The sequence below is a fragment of the Calliopsis andreniformis genome, chromosome 6, assembly GCF_051401765.1.
Source record: "Calliopsis andreniformis isolate RMS-2024a chromosome 6, iyCalAndr_principal, whole genome shotgun sequence".
In the NCBI taxonomy this organism is placed as follows: domain Eukaryota; kingdom Metazoa; phylum Arthropoda; class Insecta; order Hymenoptera; family Andrenidae; genus Calliopsis; species Calliopsis andreniformis.
This window is the reverse complement of record NC_135067.1, coordinates 16796057-16813736: the sequence shown is the minus strand read 5'-3', so window position 1 is coordinate 16813736 and position 17680 is coordinate 16796057. Positions and strand designations below refer to the sequence as shown.

Here is a 17680-nt window from a genome sequence, read left to right as displayed (position 1 = left end):
GGTTGCAGGCGAGACCTAAGGTGATGGAATGGCTGGTGGAAAAAAGGCGCTGAGCGCGAGACCGAGACACGGATGAATGAACGTTAGAAGAGAGGAGTGGCGGTGGAGGAGCTCCGCAAATAAGGAGTATGGGGTAGCGAGTCGCGAGGCAGAAGAATGCTCTTGACGTTGACAACGATGGAATGAAACTGTCGCCCGAGAACACCATGGTCTCTCTGCACCTTTTTGTCGTTACTCTCGTTGCTTGCTTTTTTAGAAGGCTAGGCGTATTAATTTCGTGCCCGCGGCAAATGGATGTCAGGCGAGGCAGAAAACTGCAACTTCTGGATCTTCTCATTGCCGAGATATTTATGAACGTTTATACCTTCACATCTGAACAGGTGACAAACCTAGGGGACTTATATCTCTGATCTAATCGACAAACTTTTACATTAGGTCACAGCTTTGAGGCGAAATTCTGTTTCCTGTTGTCACGTTTATTACATGCGCGCTGCCTTTTACTGGACTTAGGTTCCCCTTAGGGCTATGATATATTAACTCTGGTTATGAGGTCCTTTTGTTCTCTATGGTTATGAATTCTGTATAAACAGGGGTTAGCTCGAGAGATACGTGACCGCTATGCGAGCGTAGGAGTGTACCCGCCTGCGCACTTGTGCGTCGCCGCTTGAACTTTGAATACAGTGCAAGTACATTAAATTATAGTTCATGCTCACCGGGAGCGCATCCATCTATGCCACTCGCTTTAGGCTTTCTAATTGCACGTTTCAAATTACACACACGAGCTATCGTTCTCGGGAGGTCTTGTTCAAGCTGTAATCAGGTTTCTCCCAATTAACCGCGATGGGAGGACAATGGAACTTTTTAAAGGACTCCTGTAGATTTAAAAAATTCACGTTCAATAAATTGATGCAGTTAAGGGAACTGGCCGACGGACAGTGATTAGAAGATGGGTGGACAGTCATAAAGTGTCGGCTCGGAAATTACTTATTTTAATAAAGACTCGCTAAATTGCAAAGCACTTTGCTAAAACGATTACGCGCGGGGAAATTGCTTTTAGCGCCACAATTACGTTCGTACGTCGCCTTGCTACCGCCGCACCGACCGAGGCTGCAACCGTTGGAAGATCCTGCACGGGCAACTTGCGGGCTCTTTCCGTTTCAACCCTTCTCACGGTCTCTTACGTCGATCACGTTTTATTCCCGACACTTCCCGCGAATCGTCGTTCCTCGCGCGTTACACTGATTTCCGTACCTACAACCCACCTACGTGCTTCACATTCGCGAGAGAAACGAGTTCCAGGAACGGACCGTTAAATAACTGGGAATTAAAGCAGGAGGTGCAGTGTCAGTTCCGAGCCATTTTTCCAGCTTTCCTCGCTGCCCCTTTTTTTTAAATGAGATAACACCGTCGCCTGCAACAGATACGAAATTTAGTACGACTTCTTTTTTTAAAGCAAATCCAGGATACCGTGTTCGATCACGTCTATCGTTTCTATTAGAAGTGGGTCACCTGCTTCATGACGTCACGAAATTCCTGATACAAGAAATCCACTTCTATTCCACCTTCTTTCAACCTCCCGAGGTTTCAGCGCCCGCTGGGCTTCCATTTTCCATAACGGTCGCCACGTTTTACAATCAGCAGTTTCTTCAGGACGGAGGAACGGCGTGTCCCCGTCCCGTTCGTAAACTTAATTGTGAACTGTGGAATTGCCCTCCAGTTCCGTTTCATCGTCAGTCGGATGAGGGCAATTTTGCCCTGCCGCGAGAACAATGTTACTGCAGTGGTCCTCGTTCGATCCTGTCGATAGATACCGCTCGTAAGATGACCCAATCTTCGAACCGAGTCCGAGTCCTCTTCCATCTCCGGGCTGAGCAAGGCAACGCAAAAAGTTCCTTGATCTTTCGTCGAACCAGGGGATGCTCTGCGCAATATCTCTTGCCGTCTTCGACGGATTAGATACATGGGACATGCAACGAATGGGAGGCGAGGGAGCGTTCCCTCATGCCTGAGGGCGATCGTGAAATTTTCAGTAAAAAGAGGTTCCTTGTAGCCCCTGCTGGCTTAAACGAACGGTTCTGGGGTTCTTCGATGAATAAACTACACTCTTCGTCTAGCACGCTTTTAGAGGGCCCGTTCGAGTTAGCTGGATTTTAATCGAAAGGATACTGGGGAACTCTCTTGCGTTCATTTTTCCATCGAGGCTGAAGAAGCGAGGGTTAGGGAGCGAGGTAGGACGGAAGAATTCGAACGGGCTGGAAGGATGCGAGGTTGCATATGACGTTCGAATGTGGGTGAGGTGGTTGGACGGTTGGGTGAAGCGAAGGGTACGAGCGAGGGTGGAGGTCGCCACCGGCGACGGGATGAGCGAGCGTAAGACCAGAATGAGGGACAGACGTGACGGCGAGGCCGTGAAGCGAATCAAACGATTTTACGCTCCAAATTTCAGCTCTTTGAATCAGCCAGCGTCGAGGAGACTGTAAGAAATGGCAAAAAACACAGTTATTCCGTTTCCTCCTGAAGCACTTGCAGTCGTTCCTTCCGTATTGAGTCACTTGTCCTTTCCACAGGGCACAATTGGAGATTATGGGTCAACAAGACGCGGGAGACGATGCGCAATTTTAATGCAACTTGATTCTTTACAGTTCGTCTTGTCTTCCGGAAATGTTGCCTCTCTATTCGGGAATTTCGAGTTGGGAAAAATGTTATATTTAGAGCCAGAGATGAATATCGTGCAATTCTTTTTCGGGGACGTTGGTCTGTAAATTTTCAGCAGATGCGTAGAAAAATTCGATAAATAAGCGGCCAGGTTAATATACCGCATGTTGATGCTATCTCAACTATATTTATCCATAACAGGTAGAAGAAAAAGGGAAGTGAGGGGAACCGGTAGCGTTATCCTATTAATGTGAAAATCGTATTTACAATAGTAAAATACAGTTAAATAAACATACCTGCGCTGCATTGCATTTTCTCAGCGTCATTTAATGATGCTGGAGGTAACTTACTCTCAGTCTCTTTGCATCTCACTAATTAGTAAATATGTTGGGTATTTGCAGTGCCTGATTTCATGTAATCTCGAATATTTGTACACGTCTGTTCGTCCTCGATAATTTTCCACATCCCTACGTTTGTTTTGTTTATGGATTCATCAGACGACGAGAATATTCCTTGAAGCAGGATTCAGTCCTCAATATCTTGATGTTCAAGATACCTATGTCAGTTTATGTGTTTAATTATCGAAGTACTAATTTGATATCTTCATGTCACAGTGTTATAGTTCCTGTAATTATGAACAATGTACATACATGTACCGTACGTCATAAATGAATATTTCAGTTCAACTAGTGAGTTATGAGGCTCAAGAGCTCGTATGTAATTAGTTTCCAGAAATGAAGCAAATTTCGTGAATACACAACAAATTTAATATACGCACCTACGTTAATTGAATTATTTTTTGAACTCTAACCAGCAGCATATTTTTAGCCATTTTTTCCTCGAATATTCTAGTTTCCATAAAAAAGTGTACAAATAGCGAGTTCGTTTTCAAGTGACTCCGCAGGGGTCGTTAACCGTATCGCTTTCTTCGAAGCGAGGCGAATTCAACGCCTCGCGAACCGTCACGGTCGCTACAGATCTGCGTGGGTGTGTGTGTCCATTCAGCTGACGAGCCGCTGGAAAATCGAGGCGAGAAAAAAACGTTCAATATTCAACGTGGGAGGCAGAGAAAGGAAGCATCGGAGTGTGCGATGAACGGCTAAACTCGTAAATAGGATACAACGCGAGAATCGTATTTATATTCTCTTTGCGGGAACATCGATTCCTTTGGCTGGCTCCCTGCACGAAATTTATCCTTCTCGCTTTGAAACCTCATACGAGCTCGATCAAAGTGTTCCCCATCCGCGGATCTTGGGTCGAATATTTGCAAAACGAAAACGCGCGTATACTCCGATATAATCTATTTCATTTTATCGGCACACGCCTCTCTGTGTACATACCATCGATCGCGTGGATTCGAGCCATCGTTCGCAAAGCGTTCCTTTTAGACACCCTCGCGAGGTAAATCTGTAGAAATCCCGTGGAGACGGGGTTCCCGCCTCAGAATCGAAACCGAAAAGGGGGGAAAATGGAGAAGGTATAAGTATAAACGTATTGACGCGTGTAAACGAGCTATTCGCTGGCAGGTGTACGCGTCGCGTGTTTTATGATTATGTACGTCGACTGACGTGCACCGTCTGGGAGGACTTTCATTGAGCGGACAAACCCCTAGGCACGGATTCGAGAGGAAAAAAATCGTCGATACGAAGTAGAGGTTTGGGCATGAAGCGAAGGGGAATAGGGTGGCTGGGGATGAGTGTAGAACGGGCAGTCTGCCAGAAAGGACGGGGCGAAAGGTGGGATGAGGTCCGATCGTGGGCATGCGATGGTTGAGCGACAGAGGCCGGGGGACGAGGGGGAAGGATAAAAGAGAGACAAAGCTGTACAGGGGTGGGGGAAGGGTTGAAGGGGAAAAGACAGGCTGGAGTTGGCTGGGATACGCGGATAGCGGATTGGGATGGATGGGTTGATTGATTGGGCACGCTTGTATTGTTTCAGGAGGAAGCTGAATCGACGTAACGGTCTACACCAGGATGGCCAGTTGGCCGCTGAGAATCGTACTCCTGTCCAGCGCCCTCGTCCTTGTCGATGGTAAGTAAGAGCACGAACCGCTCAGCTATATTCTTGCAAAATCATTCCTCCTGGCCGTCTCGTGTTCGTCTGTCGACCACTTCGCTGGCTGAAGCCAGACTATACTGCGGGGTGCTGTTTTACGTGGTGGAGGGAGGGCGTTTAGTCGAGTAAATATTTGCGGGGCTGAACGTGAAGCGAGAAAATGAGACGCCACTGCACGTTACCTTGGTACAGGAAGTATTCGGGTAATAAAGCGACTTCCTCTCTCAAAAGAGTATTTCCTCTGGTTCTCGTTGACTGAATTACAATTTTTTAACGAATTTTATTACCATTGGTCTACGTAGTCTATATTCCTAGAAGAGAAACAGTAGAAACATTTTTTAAGTTCTTTTGTATCGACTGTGATCTAGTTACTTCACAGCGCAGAAGCCTGTTTTTGTGGCTCACCTCTGAATGAATGCAAGGTTCGACTTTGTTTCGCCGTCAGTGTCCGGCGATTGATTTTCTGCCACTCCACAACCCGCTCGTCATTCCTCACTGCACGACGAAAGCATCACGGATAGTCATTTAAATTATGAACGCCAGTTTCATTTATTCCGGAATCCATTATCTCAGCTACTTCTCGCGTAATTTGCAAACCAATCCGGGGGTAAGTTTACGCGGGAAAAGGATTGGCTTCCTGCGTTCCCACCAACTTTGACCATTAATAACTTCTTCCTTGCAAGAATTACGGGCTGATCGCTCGTACCTGCTCCTTGACTAATGACTATTTAAAACCTTTAGCACCGTATGAATTCTGGCTACAGAGGTACTTGCAATCTTTGAATACTACAGCCAAGAGTAATTGTAGTTGTGCACGCAGCAGTTTATCAATTGTCTTAGTTATTTAGATGTTGTCTATAGGGGAGTCTTCACCTATAATTCTATGAAGTAATTTCCTTCTTGGTCGCCTTAGTTATTGGTAATGTTTCCACTATTAAGCTTAAAGCGAACAGCTTTATTTATAGCATCCCTGTGAACGTCCTCAAGCCTATCAAGTCGACGATAAATTGTTTTGCCAAATGGCAATCCCTACTTTGTTACAAACGATCATAGACAGCTTAATACTTGTTGCCGCGAATCTTTGCCTTCAACTTTCCTTTATTCCATTGTTCCAACCGTCCAACCTGTTTTCTGCAGTTACATCCTAAATAAACGGCCAAGCAACGCCAGGTTCTCTTTCATAATTAAATATCCGTACTTTGCAAGCTAAAACGATAGAAACTTTTAAGGCAAGTTTACGACATGCCAGCGAAGTTTCCTAATATCGAATATCATTGCGAACGCGTCTCAACATCTTTCCCCCGACGCTCGTGGAAACTTTTTAATCGTCGCCTCAGTTGTCGGCTACTGATGTTTCCTCTCTACCAGCGCGTCGCGCTTATTCTTCTCCTCTATTTCCTCTCTATCGAGGCAGAAAACAGGGAACACGGTCTCTGTAGGAATTCTCCCTCAGCTTCAGAAATCGGCTCGGGAACATTGTATCCGTGTTATCCGAGCCGCGAAGTTCGTCTTTCGATGCACACCCCAGCTACCCCTTTAACTTTCTTTGCCTCGTTCTCCCCTATTCAAGCAGGAATGAAGGCAGGCACGTGCACTTGTCTCATAATACAGAGTGAGTACATGGCTCGCGGTTGGCAGTTGGTTTGCGAGCGTAAGCCATCGCGGAGAGGAAAATAGCGAAGGAAGACCGTGGAGTGATTTGGAAGGTAGTTGTGGGCTCGTCCAGGGATGAAACGATGGGGTGCGATAGAGAGAGAAATGACGAAGGGAGAGAAGGTGGGAGAGAAGGTGGGAGAGAAGGTGGGAGAGAAGGTGGGAGAGAAAAAGGAAGGGAAAGAGAAAGGCGAAGGGTGTGACGGTGGTGTTGGTAGCGGCGATGGTGGCTTAAACGAGGGAGGAGGGACAGGCGCTTTCTTAAAGATGTGAGTCGGGCGCACTTGTTGCGCGGAAAAGGAGTGTGGGCAATGCCAAGGAAGGAAGGAAGGAACAGGCGTGTGCAGGCTTGGAAGCGTGCTGGAGTGGGGGTGGCCAGCGGGGGCGAAGAAAAACGACGGAGGGTAGAGAAGGAGATTTGACGGCGGTAAGAGTTGCTGAGGGTAAGGTGAGGAAAAGATACGGAGGCGGAGGCACGACTGGGGAATCGAATTGATTCTCTTTTACAGGCTCGCGTTACTTTTCTTTACCGCTTTGCCATCTTTGCCTCTTGACTGGACTCTCCGCCGACTTTCGCTGTCCCCTTCCCATTCTTGCCGCTGTTATTTATTTATCAGCTCTCGCACGTAGCTCCCTCATCCTCGTGTAAAGGACCTCACGAGGCGCCTCTTCGAACCTTCTTCTCTACCCTGGTATTCCTATCCTTCTTCCACTCCTCTATCTGTTGTACGTACCAGCTTCCTTCTTCGTTCCCCTTTCTCATCATTCAACTCTGAAAGGTGGTTCTTTCACGTCGACGCAAGGAATCGGTACTCGCCAATTGCATCGGAAGGTCGAAAGGACTTATTGGGATTCCTCGTGGACAACAGTCGTTGTTGATATTCATGATCAATCTTTCAACGACCAGTCGTGACGATCCATGATTATAGCGGATATTGCTGTTACGAAACACCGTCCTGGTGTAACTTACGTATTATAGCAGATAGCCCATTGCCGTTCCTTCGAAACACAGAGACGTAGAGTGAAAATAGACGGACAGGTGTCTGCGTGAAACAATAATGTATTAATTCAAGATAAATTAGATTTTCTGCCGAGAAGCTTGAGAGCAGAAGAATAGTGCACTCAAGTTTATTAGCCACGGAACGAAGACGGAGTAACAGCTGCCCCCGGATCACTAGCAGTCCATTGAACTTCCGGCTTGAGAGAATTCACCACGTTACTTATTTATCAGCGTCTACACATACGTATATACCGAGGAAGGTACTTTCGCACAGGCAACCGCCGCGCCGCGACTATCACCCCTTGGGAGAAAGGCACTTTCCACGCGAGCAGATAGAATCACCGAGCCTGGATTGGATTGGAGCCTCAACGAAAAACTTATTGGGATTCCTTACGGATATAAAGGGCTGGTCCCAGGCCTCCTTTTACGTGGACGGTTCAATACGAATTGATCGATACCGTCCGACGGCCGTATTAACTCGCCGATCGAAATTACGCGTATAATTTCTAGCAAGTTCCGCTGAACTTCCCCTTTAATCGGGAAGATTAAACGGAAATAGCGAGCCCATAGTTATATAGGTTCTTAGAAAGCCTAAAGCCGAAGAGAATTACGCGACTACGAGGACAGGCATTATCGCAACAGAATATTTCGCTGTGTAAAATAAAAAGGGGATGAAACCTTTTCCTGTCGCGTAAGCGTGTGAACACATCAGGAAGTCTCTTACAAGACGCTTTACGATGGTCTCTAAAGTTTTATCGCCGTGTATCTGATATCGATGCTACTCCGGAAGGCGTACGCTCAGTCATTGGTCACGGTCGCTTTTTCTCCCTCGATACACGGGAAATGCGTCCTCTACCAAAAGTGTTTCCATTTTTCATCGGTGTCTACAACTTTGCCTGACTCGATTCAATTCCACCTGACGAATGGTCTGGAACCCTCGTCGTGCCACAGATTCCTCGTAAATTAGGATAATGCGGACCTGCGCACGAGACGGCAGAAATTTGCTGTGGTGACACTTTATTGATTTCAAGATTATCGCTGTTCGCCCTGTAGCACGCGACTTTGTCAGAAATGGCTCGGGGACGACGGAATGGAGACCGAAGATATCGTAGCCGGCGAGTTCGTAATTGGGGCTCGGCTAGGTATCCCATTCTCGTGCGATCCGTCGATCTATCCAATCGAGAAACCCTATGTTGGAAACTCTCCAACATCATTTAGAATGTCTACATTCGACGCGGGATTCGATTGGATCGGTTTTTCCGGGAATTTAACTGAGCGTATGATTTCGAGAACTTGTAGAGGATGCTGTTCCTGGTTCCAAGCCCCTGGAAGGTCATCTGATCTTGTACTGCGTGGATGTCGTTGGGTTTACAAAATAAAATGTAATACCTGTCGTAGGAGCGCTGAATCCGAATCGCTTGCTTTTCTCTCGTAAATTCGTCGAGACGAAGGGTTTCGGTCCGCGTTACAGCGGAATAGAACTAGCCCCGTAGCTTCTCTACGAATTTATCGAACAGTTAATTGAAATGAAGCGGGTAATCCGGTTCACCCGGCGATTTTTCTGCAATGACCGTGAAAGAATCCTCCTTTATCGGCGGCCGAGCCTTCGAACGGCAGGGAACTTTCATAAAAGAATTCAAATTAGTCGATCCTCGGAATTTAACTATCCTATTCGAGGTTCGCTGATGAAATTTTCGCGTGGGAGTATTGAACTCGCCTTTTCTCTATCGCGCCGGGGTGAATGTGTGCCTTATTTTTACACTATCGATTCCCTTCGCCTCTTTGACGTTGGATCCTGCATTATTCAACAATCCCCTGGCTCGCGTTATTCCACTTCCCTCCATATACAGGACATTACAAATCCTCGCGTTAATCCTGTTCCCCATTCTTCGATTGCATCAGCCTGGATTTTGTTACGCGGCTGCGGGACGCTAATTATTTCATCGGGTCGCGACTTACAGCCTCCAGAATCCATTCTGGTTAGGTAATCTTGGTCTAGCGAACAGAAAGAGGATTTCATCGGTTGGCCTTTTCAGGAAGCAGCCCAGAGATGATCACGGCAGCTTGCATTCCATGTATTATATACATGTACATATGTACAACGCGGCCACGAGTTATGCCATGGCTTCAGCTACGGCTGAATTATACACCACAACCGCAATTGTTGAATCGTGCCGGTTAACAGCGGCAATTTTAATTAACCACGACGCAAAGAGTTGGAGGTTACCTGTTTTCCGCACGATCAAGTAAAACGAGACTTCCACTTCATTAATGCCCGTTTGCGCGAAGGAAATAAAAGGCTTCTCGCGTGACCGTGCAGCGGGGCAGGGTCGCTGCAAAGTGGAAAACAAATACGTTTGCGTCGAATGTTTCTGATGGACAGCAGAGAGGAGCAAATAGAGACAGAGGACGAAAAAAGGGCGCGAAAACTTATGGGACGCGTTGCCGCCGACGGACGCGATACGCTGTATTTACTCTGCCACAGTAGAATGGGACTGTTTTGGCCAGACCGCGCTCGTTCAGATAGAAATATTATTGTGGACCTCGTCGGAATGGGATTGTGGAAAATTCTGCCAATAATTTGACGTGACATGAAAATATACTGTGACTGAAGCACAAAAAGTACTTCATTGACAAACAAAGACCGCGAAGTACAACTGACCGAAACTATAATCAGACTGGTCTGCTATCGAATGCTGGGATGGTACTACAAATTGGATTTGGATTAGAACGAGATTGGGACTAGATTCGTACTGAATGGGGAGGAAATTGGTATTGATTTGAACTAGTAGTAACTTGATCAGAGAAACGTATAAGATGCTGAAGACGTTCGAAGCAGAAGCGAGCAAGTGGCTACAATTAGTCGACGGATAGTCGAGGTGTCGGAGAGGAAGAAATTCAAGCGGCTCATTTTTCTCGAACCATTCAGGAGGAACAGCCGTGAAAAGTTATATTTGCGCACGACGTCTCGGATTCAGCCTGGCTCGTTCTCTTTCACGTAAAGTGTTAAATAAACAAATTTAAGCGCGGCCGTGTCCGACGAGGGATGGGGACGGAAGGACGACGAGCGTGGCAGTATCAACACGGCGAAACGGAGTCGGCGCAGATAGCACAGACGCGATCTTCGCGTTCAAGTGTCGCAGACATTTAACGAAAGGTGCCAGTGAAAGAGGCGGCGATAAACGGGCGTCGTTTCACGCGAGGCGAGCGTCGGCTGCGACTGCTAACGAAAAGAGCGAGTATATAACTGCAAAGTCGTCGCGATTGCACGAGCGCAGCCCTTTTTCCACTCGACGCGTACATTTCTGCCCCTCCACGGTCTCCGTCGATTGACAAAGGCCGAGCTCACGTGCCACGTGAAAAGGCTCCCCAGATGTTCTCGTTTATTTTAACTTTACGATATCGAGATATTCATTAATTTTCGTATTATGCCGAACGATGTGTCAGATCCATCCGCCCCCGACTCAATTGCGCGTGCAACGCTATCTAACGCACCATTGTCCTCGACCGAACGCTACGCGTGAAGAGAACTCATGAAACGTTTTTTAATTGCTTTATACGCGTCGAATACTACTACTTTGCGGACGTTAATATGGCGCTGCGAACAGAGGGACCATACTATCTTTGAAGCTGAGATTCAATAGAACGGAATAAATAATTCGTCAGAAATGGGAATTCATGTTCGATTGAGGGCAATAAAGCGAACTAAGTTTGCGTGGTAGAAGTGTTCTTTGCGCCGGGAGAGATTCTCGGTTACTGACAGGAGTGCTGTAAATTCTGATTAGAACTAGCAGGACTTGAAGTTTCCCGATAGAGATTGATGTATCGTAAACCAACACGAACGAGACCTAAGCTGGGGGTTTGCCACTGAGTTAGTGGAATCGAGGACTAATTGCTTGGAACGCTTCCGAATGGTGTTCCTACATGTCGTCCTTCAGAAATACATCATGAGGGTTGTAGACACTTCATCCTTGTCCATAACCATCGAGAAGCATTTTGAAATTTCATTTGAGTATTAAGGTTACTTGAACTTCTAGAATACTCGAGCTGTGCTTAAACTTCAGAATTGTAGAAACTCCTGAAGCAAACCCTTGAACTTTGAAGTTACCGTTTATATTCGAATCAAATATTCAGTAGAAATAAGAGTGTATTCTAAATATACCCATTCCACTATTGCATAATCGCGTGTCCTTGTCGACTGAAATCAAATCCAAGAAACTGACGTTTTATATAATCAATGCTAGAGTAGTAGGTATATAATTGACTGTTTTAACGTGGTTTGCTTGTATAAATATTTTTCAAACGAGCGACTGTTCCTTTCACCGACGGCCTTGCGACTGAATGCACAATTCTACTGAAATCGTCACTATGTAAACCGCTGTTTAATAGGAGTCAGTTGGAATAATGAAAACTTGAACTCCCGTTTTTTCAAATTTAAATTTTAAGTCCACGATATTTCATCGCCATTTGCAACGTTAATGCCTACCCAAATGCTGTATAAATCCGCGCGAGAGGAGCGACGTTGCGAAGCGTTTTTTCAAATCCCCGGCCCATTTAAGCCGAGCCGCAAAAGGGTTCACGAATTTCAGCGGGGCGCATGTACCCAACCAGTTGTTTATAAATTTCTTTGTCGCGTGTGATCGCGCGTTGCCGCGCTCGTCTTGCCACGTTATTCTTTTGCGAGGGAGAACCGGGCTACCTTTGGCGCGGAGCGTGGATTTCACGGCGCACATTTACATAAACACGCGGCTGCATTTGTAGCCGCGAACGGAGGCGGACGAAAACAAAACGCGTCCGCTAAATTGACGTGATTTTCGAATGTGCAGTAGCTTCGCGACACGGATGGCTGGTAACGCGACGAAATTCAACATTCATCGCGACACGGTTGTTGAATTCTTTGCCCCGCGGCACTCGTAGCTGCTGACTGTTCAAAGTTTCCAAGCCTTCGTCGTTCAACGCAATTAAATTTAAACGAGTTGCAATTTAAAAATTCTTTATAGTTGGATATTGTTTATTACATTTTAGCCGTTGCGCGAAGACTAATTTGCGGTGAATGGGAAAATTCGTAATTAAGGAAGAAAACTGTCATCGTTCACTATAGCTTGTATTGACAGCGTAACAAGGTCGATCATTAAATTTTTCTCACGTCGGCCTCCTTCATAATTTCACCGCCGCGCGAGTTACTAGGTATTGATCCAGCCCAATTTCCGCTTCCTCTTTCCCGTCGTTGCATGTGTGCGTTTTGTAATATCGAAGATGCTCCTGCTGCAAAGTCTTCACGGTGCAATTATTTCTCCGCATTCACCGCGAGACGGGACATTATTGGGAAGGCATTGACGGATACGTTGGCGAGAGGCACTGTTAGGCCTTCATCGGGCAACAAAGACGATTAAACCGCATGTCACGCGGTTACGACGTCTGCTACAATGAGCGGGAGTATTCAATGGCCGTCGCGGAAACGAACCGCGCTCGTTGATAATGCTAATCACGTACTTACAATTCGAGCGGCGTTATTAATACGTCGCCGCGACGTTCCCGACCGGGACACGCGTTGTTGGAAGCAATTTATCGTATCCAATTTCGACGAGGCTGCGAGCGCTGAATAACAACGTGAGCGCTCGGAAACGAAAGCCCGTCGGAGGAAGCTTTTTAATTAACAATAATCGTACGGCGAGGAAGAAACTGGTAGTGTCACACTGTTTTTCCTGGGGATTAATAGGGAGACTGTGACCTGAATTTTTAATTATCGAATAAGCAAGTGGAACTTGTACGAGCTTGCGACGCGGGACAGGTTCGTTTACTTCCTCCCTTGACTAAACGTAACCTGTAGTTTACGCATGAGTTAGCTACTCGAGAAGAGTTTTCCGAGATTAATGTTCAGTTTTTGATGAATCTGACGGTTTGAGATATTAACGGTTGAAATTGCTCTAAGCGCTTCATCTTCTTCAACAATTTGAATATTTAAAATTTTGAAAGTTTAAATATTTGAATATTTGAATATTTGAAAATTCGAAATTTGAAAATTCGAAAATTTGAAAATTTGAAAATTTGAAAATTTGAAAATTCGAAAATTTGAAAATTTGAATATTTGAAAATTTGAAAATTGTCTCTTCTCAAACGTAGCTTCGATAGATTATAGCTGATAATCCTTAGCCACGAATTCACTGCAATCTCACAGAATGTAGTTTAGCGAAACAAACAAAACAATTTATGATAAATCACAGTTTCTCAAAATGAAAGAATGTCATTTTAAGTACGTACAATTTAGTGACAAAATTTATGAGTAATAATGCTGAAAGTTATAGGTACACCTACAGTATCTTTCGGGCTGAATGTGTTTCTTTTCCCCGAGGGCTTTTCAATTACCCCGCGGCCGGCGGAGAAGTCACGGGAATATAGTTTACTGAATTTACACCCGCAGTCGGGTTTTGAGGAACTTTCTCGCGCTTCGTCCTCCCTCCGTCGGACTTTGTTAATAACGCCGCACAAACAACCACTCGACGGTTTATTCACGCGGGTTTCAGCAACTATTTCGTTTGCGCTCCGATGTATATACTTTGCGTAGGTAAATCGTAATGTTCACGTTGAATTCACCGCTGTAAATCGACGGAACGAGCAATTACGGAGCGAGTACGTAAATGGACATCGCACGAGACATATTAGGTTGCCCGTGTATACACGTTTAATGCACTCACGCACGGTTTGTATGCGTTTCGCTCAAGTTTACGAGCCGGAACCGTAAGCCTTCGAATTAGACCTTTGGACACGTGTTTGCCTTCCTGCATTTATATTAATTTGACCGAGAGAGGATGTTGACAACGACTCACTTCCCAAAGCTGAAATATTTGGCGAGTAATTTCATCCAAAACACATTTAGCCAGGCGAAGAGAAGCTGGATGCTTCTACACACTTTACGACTGATAGCTATCACGTTCCAGCTTCCGAGAATACTGTCACTCTTCATCAATATTTTTCCAAACACTCCTCTACGAGTACTCACTGTTTCCTTCTACGTAACTGCACGTACAATACTCCTATGTAATAAATAAGCAGGTAAATTAGTTTGCCATCCGCGTCTTGATGCATTCCGTACCTCTCAGTCTGTGCCTGAAATAAATCTTTTCCGGTGGGAAATCCTGATATTTATAATATCGACGTTTCCGGCGGTGGTCGGAAGGGAATTAAAGGAAAACCGAATTACGGAAGGGCGGAACGCAGTTTCCCCTGAGGAGGCTTTCTTGCCTCCAGGTTTCCAAGTCCGTGAGTTCCGACTTTTGACACGTTCCCCGCGTAGTCGTCCGCGTCTGAACTCCACATAGCTCGATGTGGTCGTCGTCGGTTCGTGCTTGTTAACTAGTTAAAGCCATTGTGCTCGTAGAGCGGAGCGTACGGAGCAGGCCAGCTGCAGCGAGGCGCCTAGGCTGCCTGCCGGCGCTCCAGAGACGTATCTGGAGATGTCTGGAGACGCGAGCGACGTCGACGAGCGACGTCGTGCAGGCACACAGGAAGCCTCGCAGATGAGATGAAACGCCGTGTCGGGAACAAGAGCCTCCTCCTCTGGGTGGAAAAAGGAAAAGTGATTAGGTCGGGAACTACCAGCCTCCTCTCTCTCGCTTGGCATTTCTGGTGCGCCCCCGAGCCCGAGTCGATAATTAACAAGCCAGGTCGGTCGAGTCACTTAGGCGTGTTGCGTCGTTGCCTTCCTCCCCCGCGCTGGTCCTTCTCGTCAACGACGTCCGCCTCGTCCTCGTTGCACTCGCAGTTTCTCCTCTCTTCGACCCAGCCACGCGATCCTTTTTTTCCACGATATCTCTCCCAGTCCTTGTCTGTTTCATCCAGCATCGCAACCAACGCCGCGAACAGTGGTTTAATTGTTAACGAGAAAAGTTTGCATTTTCGAGTGCAAACCCCGGCAATCGCTTCTTGCCCGCTCCCATTCCGCCTCTTGTTCGCCCACTCTCTCCATGTATCTAACGAATTCCGTGAATCGCTGCTGATCCTCCTTCGTTTCCCGACTCGCAACTCTCATCCTCGTCTCTCAGACTGCTCCTGGATCAACTTCCTCATTGTTCCCGGTGAATGGGGTTCGTTTTAACCTTTTTCTCGGCACGACCTGTATTCTCACCTGCAGTGGTCGGCTATCCTAAACGAAATGAGCGATTGTTGGCCTCTGGACCTGTTCGCCGACTCTTGCCGCCACATTTCCTCAGGCTAGTATCGTTCTGTTATTATATTGAAACTGTTGTTAATTGGAGTGTTATTTGAGTTCATTCCACGGTTTAATCTATGCTTCCCCGAAGGGGGTTAAATGCGATAGCGCGTTTGAACAGTGCAGCCGATGGGATCTTATGCTGCAGGGATAGTCTTTCGGTTTTCCCTGATGAAGCGCTACGTTCATCGGGGCACCTTCGTGGCTTAAGCTATTGGCGTCTCTCGGAAGCTCGCACGAAAAGGTGTCGCTTTTGAACCGAGCCCATCTCCTCCCTCTACGCGCTCCCTTTTCGGGGCGAAGCCCAGGGGCAAACGGGCTGCGCCGGATTTTTCGTTTACACGTCGCGCGTATCTGTTGTGCACCGCAACCAGCCGAGTTCTTTGAACCCTGCTCCCTCAACGCGCGCGCTTTTCTCCTTCCGTCTCAGTCGCGGAGTCGTTGCTCGGCCGCTTTAGGAGCTGATGCGCGTCGAATCCAGGGTTCAACCAGCGGCAAAAGGCATCGACTCGCTTCCTGGTAACGAGAGAGTATCGAGAAGGGACGATCCGCCATCCGGCAGGACCAGGGAGCGCCGGAAGCTGGTGCGACACTCGCCTCGACCCTCGTTAACGAACACTCAATGAAACATGCACGTTTGCTTGTCGCAACGTGCGCGCGCGTTATCGACTGACTTTCGTTTTTTTTCCTCCTCTTTTCGCCTTGCTTTCCGCCGCGGCCATTCGCCAGCTTTAACGTCGGTTTTCCTGGGATTCGAAAAGGGGAGGGAAAAAATTAATTTACGCCGCGTGTCAGCGCGGCTACGACTCGAAGTCGGTGAAAAGCTTTGGCTGAGCCTGTACAAGGAGGAGGTAAGGGGAACGGAGACGGGGACAGGGGGTGACAGAGAGAAGAGGAACTGCCAAGAGGGTTTTGGGGGGAGGGAGAGGAGCGAGGCAGAAACCTAGGGTGCGTCAAGAGTATAAGTGCACCAGAGGGGGTGACTACTACCGCCAACCCCCTTCTAGTACCGAGGGAGGGTTGAGTTTCCTATGGTTTAATTGGGCGCGAAATCATTTCCGATGCAATGCGCGCGGATGCAGCCGCGACGACGAGTAATCACCGTAAAAGCTCGACTTCTCTCTCCCGCCTCCCGTTTCCTATCCCACCGCCCCCATCCTTCTCTCTTTCCTTCCTTCTGCTCACCCCGTGGTTGCCTGCCTTTCTTTCCCTTCTCCCTCCTCCACTTTACCTACGCCTATCTTCTACCGCGTCCGTATCGTTTCTCCGGACACAAAAGAAAACCGCGATCGATACGTTCACTGTCACGGGCCTGCACGCGTTCCCGTCCGATCCTATTTGTCGTCGAGTATCAACCGTCGTCGATCGAGCGTCTCATTGCGCGTGCACGTCGCTTATTCCAGACTTGATTCCGTCAATGTCCACTTCTGCGATGTAGACTCTGGAAAAGTACAGCCATCGATCGATCCAATTGGGTTACCAATTGATATCCAGCGTGATTCTTCGAAAAATCAATCGATCAGAAATCATGTGCGCGAAACAGTTATTAAATAACTGTTAACATTTGAACCGTTCAACCAAAAATAATCCAATGCCATTAGGATGCAGTTTAATTAATCGGATTGCCCTAATGCGACCTTGCTTCGTGAATCTCATCTATCCTGTTCCAATGCTTCGCATCGCTTGATCTTTGACTCCGGCTTATTGCAGCGTGAAACAACGCGAATCGCGATTCGTTCAATTATTTAAATACAGCACACGATACGCCGCGCCGCGCCGCGGAGAAGTCTATCTCGCCGATTCAGTTATCGGAACAGTCTCTGTCCGATCGTTCGATTGTATTGTATTTTGAAAACCGGTATCGATTTATGATCGCAGCGCTACGATTTAATCGAGTCCAGTCTCCTATATTATTATTATTACCGGCGTTTTATCGTGTAAATAATAGCGCTGGTTGCCAAGGTATTAATTTCGCAGCGTGTGCTCGGTGACTTCGTACAGATTCGAGTTACGTTCGGCGTCGCTGGCCGCAGAACGGAAATGCGCAAATTGCACGCCATCATCGTCGCCGTTGGATTTCCGATATTCGGTAATTTCCGTACGGCAGC

General features: G+C 47.1%; 2 protein-coding genes across 2 annotated transcripts in view; one reads left to right on the top strand and one right to left on the bottom strand.

Moving 5' to 3' along the window:
* Positions 1 to 1280: 1280 nt before the first annotated feature.
* On the bottom strand, positions 1281 to 2170 carry LOC143180788 (uncharacterized). Its single transcript, XM_076380750.1, has 2 exons — positions 1510 to 2170; positions 1281 to 1411 (listed from the first exon to the last, which is right to left on the bottom strand). The coding sequence occupies exon 1, from the start codon at positions 1960 to 1962 to the stop codon at positions 1585 to 1587; it is 378 nt and encodes a 125-aa protein (XP_076236865.1). The 5' UTR covers positions 1963 to 2170; the 3' UTR covers positions 1281 to 1411; positions 1510 to 1584.
* A 2458-nt stretch (positions 2171 to 4628) lies between these two features.
* Positions 4629 to 17680, top strand: part of LOC143180114 (cell adhesion molecule Dscam2) — an 85153-nt gene continuing 72101 nt past the window's right edge. The window contains exon 1 of the mRNA XM_076379647.1: positions 4629 to 4686. Within this exon, the coding sequence (XP_076235762.1) occupies positions 4629 to 4686 (58 nt within the window). The remainder of the gene's footprint in view (positions 4687 to 17680) is intronic.